The 6267-nt window shown below is 60.7% G+C and overlaps 1 protein-coding gene across 1 annotated transcript; it reads right to left on the reverse strand.

The window, feature by feature from the left end:
• Positions 1-27: 27 nt before the first annotated feature.
• Positions 28-5685, reverse strand: LOC136374845 (RAS protein activator like-3-like; the record flags this gene model as incomplete). Its single annotated transcript, XM_066340236.1, has 6 exons — positions 5295-5685; positions 2606-2730; positions 2039-2134; positions 1033-1121; positions 727-850; positions 28-126 (listed from the first exon to the last, which is right to left on the reverse strand). Coding segments are annotated over exons 1-6 (924 nt in total), but the record flags the coding sequence as incomplete, so codon positions are not given.
• Positions 5686-6267: the final 582 nt, after the last annotated feature.

The raw sequence follows: 6267 nt of genomic DNA on the forward strand, positions 1-6267 counted from the left end.
TGTCCCCACTGTCCCCAATGTCCCCACCCTGTCGGGCCAGGCCGCCCGGCGCAGATCCTCCATCCATCGGTCGCGCTCGGCCACAGAGGAGCAGCCGAAGGAGCGAGTGCCCTGGGCTGTGATCACCTGAGGGGACATGAGGGGACACTGAGGGGACACTGAGGGTGACAGGGACACAGAGGGCACACCGGGGATGATGGGGACACTGAGGGGACACTGAGGGTGACAGGGACACAGAGGGCACACCAGGGATGATGGGGACACTGAGGGGACACTGAGGGTGACAGGGACACAGAGGGTGATGGGGACACTGAGGGTGACAGGGACACAGAGGGTGATGGGGACACTGACAGGACACTGACAGGACACTGAGGGGACACTGAGGGTGACAGGGACACTGAGGTGGACAGGGACATTGAGGGGACACCGAGGGGACACTGAGAGGACACTGAGGGGACACTGAGGGTGACAGGGACACTGAGGGTGACGGGGACACTGGGGGGACACCGGGGTGATGGGGACAGTGACAGGACACCGAGGGCACACCGGGGGGGACGGGGACACTGAGGGGACACTGGGAGTGACAGGACACTGAGGGGACACTGAGGGGACACTGGAGGTGACAGGGACACTGAGGGTGACAGGGACACCGGGGTGACAGGGACACCGAGGGGACACCGAGAGGACACCGAGGGGACACCGGGGTGACAAGGACAGTGACCGTACCTGGAAGCAGAACCTGTCACCCACCACGCTGCCGTGCACGGGACGGATGATGACATTGTCACCTGTCAGGTCCAGCTCCGGAGGTGGCACCAGGGACTCGCGGGAGCCGCTGCGGCTGGGGACCCTGAGGGGACACCAGTGTCACCAGGGCCACCGAAACGGGACAGCAGTGTCACCAGGGCCACTGAAAGGGACACTGAGGGGACAGCAGTGTCACCGAAAGGGGACAGCAGTGTCACCAGCACCCCCAACAGGGACAGCAGTGTCACAGTGTCACTGCCACGCCCCCCCCGCGCTGTCCCCTACCTGTCCCCCTCGGGGACCGCCACCACCGCGTCACTTTTGGTGCCACCGCGACTTTTCTTGTCCCGGAGGAGCCTCTTCCAGAGCAGCCCCTGGGGACAGGGACAGCGATGGGACAATGACAGCGATGGGGACAATGACAGGGACAGGGGACAGCGATGGGACAGGGGACACAGGGGACAGGGACAGCGATGGGGACACAGAGGACAAGGGACACAGGGGACAGGGACAGCGATGGGACAATGACAGGGACAGGGGACAGGGATGGAGACAGGGATGGGGACAGGGGACACAGGGGACAGGGGACACAGGGGACAGGGACAGGGGTGGGGACAATGACAGGGGACACAGGGGACAGGGACAGCCATGGGGACAATGACAGCAATGGGGACAATGACAGTGATGGGGACAGGGACGGGGATAGGGGACAGGGACAGTGATGGGACAATGACAGGGACTGGGACAGCGATGGGGACAAGGGACAGTGGACAAGGGACAGAGATGGGGACAGGGACAGGGGACAGGGACAGGGGACAGGGATGGGGACAGGGACAGCTCCGTGTCACCCCTGGTATGACGAGCAGGGGACAGGGACAGGGACAGGGGAGAAGAACAGGGACAGGTGAGAATGCCAGGTGACAGGTGACAATAACAGGTGCCAATGACAGGTGACAGGTGACAGGTGACAATGATAGGTGCCAATGACAGGTGACAGGTGCCAATGCCAGGTGACAATGACAATGACAGGTGACAATGACAACGCCAGGTGACAGGTGCCAATGCCAGGTGACAATGACAATGACAGATGACAGGTGACAGGTGACAGGTGCCAATGCCAGGTGACAATGACAATGACAGGTGACAATGACAAGGCCAGGTGACAGGTGCCAATGACAGGTGACAGGTGCCAATGCCAGGTGACAATGACAATGACAGATGACAGGTGACAGGTGACAATGCCAGGTGACAATAACAGGTGACAGGTGACAATGACAGGTGACAGTCCCACCTTGACGTGTCCGAGCTGGGCGCTCGGGGGCGGGGTCTCGTTCTCGGGGCTCCGGGTGACACCCTCGGAGGTGGCACTGCCAGCGCGGGTCCTGCCCTGGGGACAGCGCGGGGACACGAGGTGACAACCTGTCACACCTCTGGGGACACTGCGGGGACACCCTGTCACCCCCCGGGGACAGCGCGGGGACAGCGGGTGACACCCTGGGGACAGCGGGTGACAACCTGCCACTGCCCTGGGGACAGCAGGTGACACCCTGCCACTCCCAGGGGACATCGTGGGGACAGTAGGTGACACCCTGCCACCCCCCTGGGGACACTGCAGGCACAGGTGACACGTCGCCACCCCGCAAGGTGACACTGTGACGTCAGGAGGTGCCACCCCCAGGGGACATCAGGTCCTGTCATTGCCCTGGGGACACCATGGGGACACGAGGTGACACCTCGCCACCCCCTGGGGACACTGTGGGGACACGAGGTGACACCCTGCCACTCCCCAGGGGACACTGTGGGGACATCAGGTGCCACCCCGCCACCCCCAGGGGACACTCCCGATGTCCCCACCCACCTCCTGGTCCCTGCCCAGTGGCACCAGGTGACCGTCCACCAGCGAGAACTGGGACACGTCCCACACGGTGACATCGGGTGACGTCGGTGCCACCAGCGGCAGCGGGGATGTCCCCAAGGGTGGCCCTGAGGGGACAGGACAGGGGGTGGCTGCTCAAAGTGTCCCTGTCACCCACAGGGGGGTGTGGCAGTGACGGGGGAGGCGTGGCCTGGCCGTGCCACCAAGGTCGTGGAGGTGTCACCATGAGGGAGGTGACACCAGGGGACACCTGGACAAGGAGGTGACATCAAGGGACACCTGGACAAGGAGGTGACACCAAGGATGAAGTGACACCAAGGGACACGTGGCCATGGCAGTATCACCATGAGGGAGGTGACACCAGGGGACACCTGGACAAGGAGGTGACATCAAGGGACACCTGGACAAGGAGGTGACACCAAGGATGAAGTGACATTAAGGGACATGTGGCCATGGAGATGCCACCATGAGTGAAGTGACACTAAGGGACATGTGGCCATGAAGGTGCCACCATGAGGGAGGTGACACCAGGGGACACCTGGACAGGGAGGTGACATCAAGGGACACGTGGCCATGGAAGTGTCACCATGAGGGAGGTGACACCAGGGGACACCTGGACAGGGAGGTGACACGAAGGGACACACAACTATGAAGATGCCACCGCCATCCTGTCAGGGGACAGTGACCATGGCGTGTCCCTAGTGGTGGGCGTGGCCGTGTGACAGTGACAGGCCACGCCCATCCCCGCGGGTGTCCCCGGCGGTGGGCGTGGCCACACGCGTGGGGACAAGCCCTGGTGGCCCTGTGCCAGCCGCGTGGGTGGCACCGGGAGGTGACAGAACCGGTTTGGGCGGGGCCGTGGGGCCTGGCCCGGTGCCACCGTCAGGGACAGGGGACACCAGGGGACACCAGGGGACACCAGGGGACACCAGGGGACAGGGGAGGGACAAAAGGGGACGGGGCTGGGACAGGTCACAGCCATCGGCAGCCCCCCAAAAAATTCAGAATCCCAAAATTTGGAACCCCACAAAATTCAGAATAACCAAAAAATTCAGAATCCCACAATTTGGAACCCCCAAAAATTCAGAATCCCAAAATTTGGCACCTCCCAAAATTCGGAATCCCAAAATCCGGAACCCCCCAAAATTCAGCATCCCCCAAAATTCTGAATCCCTCAAAATTCGGTACCCCCCAAAATTCATCAGCCCCCACCCAAAATCACCCCAAAATCCATCCACTCACCCCAAAATCCATCACCCAAAAACCTCAAAAAATCCCAAAATCCATCACCCCACCCAAAATCACCCCAAAATCGATCACCTGTCACTCCAAAAACACCCCAAAATCCATCACCCCAAATTCCCAAAAAAACCAAAATCCACCATCCCCACCCAAAATCCATCACTCCCACCCCAAAATCACCCCAAAATCCATCCCCCACCCCAAAAACACCCCAAAATCCGTCACCTCACCCCAAAAAACCCCCAAATCCACCGTCCCCCACCCCAAATCCATCACCCCCCACCCCAAAATCACCCCAAATCCACCACCCCCACCCCAAAAACACCCCAAAATCCATCACTCCCCACCCAAAATCCATCGCCCCCACCCCAAAATCCATGACCTCACCCCAAAAACACCCCAAAATCCATCACCCCAAACCCCCCAAAAACCCAAAATCCATCACCCCCCACCCAAAATCCATGACCCCACCCCAAATCCATGACCCCACCCCAAAATCACCCCAAAATCCATCACCCCGCTCCCAAACCCACCCCAAACCCCCAAAAACCCCCAAATCCATCACCCCCACCCCAAAATCACCCCAAAATCCATCACCCCTCACCCCAAACCCACCCCCAAATCCACGTCCCACCCCAAAACCACCCCAAAATCCATCATCTCACCCCAAAAAACCCCCAAATCCATCACCCCCACCCAAAATCCATCACACCCACCCCAAAATCACCCCAAAATCCATCCCCCACCCCAAATCCACCACCCCTACCCCAAAAATGCCCCAAAATCCATCACCCCCCACCCCAAATCCATGACCCCACCCCAAAATCACCCCAAAATCGATCACCCCCCACCCAAAATCCATCACCCCCACCCCAAAAATGCCCCAAAATCCATCACCCCCCCCAAACCCACCCCAAACCCACCCCAAGCCCCAAAAACACCCCAAATTCCGTCACCCCCACCCCAAATCCATCACACCCACCCCAAAATCGATCACCCCCACCCCAAAAAAATACCCCAAAATCCATCACCCCCCACCCAAAATCCATCACCTCCACCCAAAATCCATCACGCCCACCCCAAAAACACCCCAAAATCCATCCCCCACCCCAAATCCACCACCCTCCCCCCCAAAAACACCCCAAAATCCATCATCCCCCACCCAAAATCCATCACACCCACCCCAAAATCGATCACCCCCACTCCAAAAAACCACCCCAAAATCCATCACCCCTCACCCCAAACCAACCCCAAACCCCAAAAAATCCCAAATCCATCACCCCCCACCCCAAATCCATGACCCCACCCCAAAATCACCCCAAAATCCATCACCCCCACCCCAAATCCACCACCCTCCCACCCCAAAAAACGCCCCAAAATCCATCAGCCCCCACCCCAAATCCATCACCCCCCACCCCAGGGTGCTCACCTGTCCCCTCGTGTCCCCCGGCCTCCGCCCTTCCTCCGGTGTCCCCGTGTCCCCTCCTCCTGCCCACGGAGCGCAGGTACCGCTGCAGGGGTGGCCTTGTCCCCTCGTGTCCCCCCGGAGCACCCTTGGGTGCCCTGGAAGGGGCGGAAAACGCCCTCTGGAACAACGAGCGGCGAGCGGTGGCCTTGGCGACACTCCTGTCACCTCCTTTGTCACCCTCGGTGTCGGGGTGACTGTAGGAACGTTTCCAGCCTTGGAGCCGAGCCCAGCGGCGGCTGCCCGGGGACCCCCCGAGTTTTTCGGGGTCCCCCGCGGGGGTCGTGGTGCGCCATTTGTAGGTTTTTAATAAGGCGGGGGGCTCCGAGGTCAGCGGGGGGGCTTCAGCCTGCATCTGTGGGGAGAGGGGAGGGATTTTGGGGGGGCTCAGGGGTTGGATTTGGGGTTGGGGGAACAATTTTGGGGTCCAGGGGCTGGATTTGGTGTTATGGGGAACAATTTTGGGGGGCTAGGGGTTGGATTTGGGGGTCTTGGGGTGCGGGGAGTTGAGTTTGGGGGGTCCAGGGGCTGAATTTGGGGTTGGGGGGAACAATTTTGGGGGTCCAGGGGCTGGATTTGGGGTTATGGGGAACAATTTTGGGGGTCTCAGGGGTTGGATTTGGGGGTGGTGGGGTGTGGGGAGGGATTTTGGGGGGCCTCAGGGTGGATTTGGGGGGTCTTGGGGTGCGGGGAGGCGTTTTGGGGGGTCCAGGGGTTGGATTTGGGGGCGGTGGGTTTGGGGGAGTCATTTTGGGGTTGGGGGAGGGATTTTGGGGGGGCTCAGGGGTTGGATTTGGGGGGTCTTGGGGTGTGGGGAGGTGTTTTGGGGGTCCGGGGGGTGGATTTGGGGGTCCAGGGGTTGAATTTGGGGTTATGGGGAACAATTTTGGGGGGGTCCAGGGGTTGGATTTGGGGGTCTTGGGTTGTGGGGGGAGGC

Source organism: Sylvia atricapilla, unplaced genomic scaffold (genome assembly GCF_009819655.1).
Source record: "Sylvia atricapilla isolate bSylAtr1 unplaced genomic scaffold, bSylAtr1.pri scaffold_156_arrow_ctg1, whole genome shotgun sequence".
NCBI classification, from domain to species: domain Eukaryota; kingdom Metazoa; phylum Chordata; class Aves; order Passeriformes; family Sylviidae; genus Sylvia; species Sylvia atricapilla.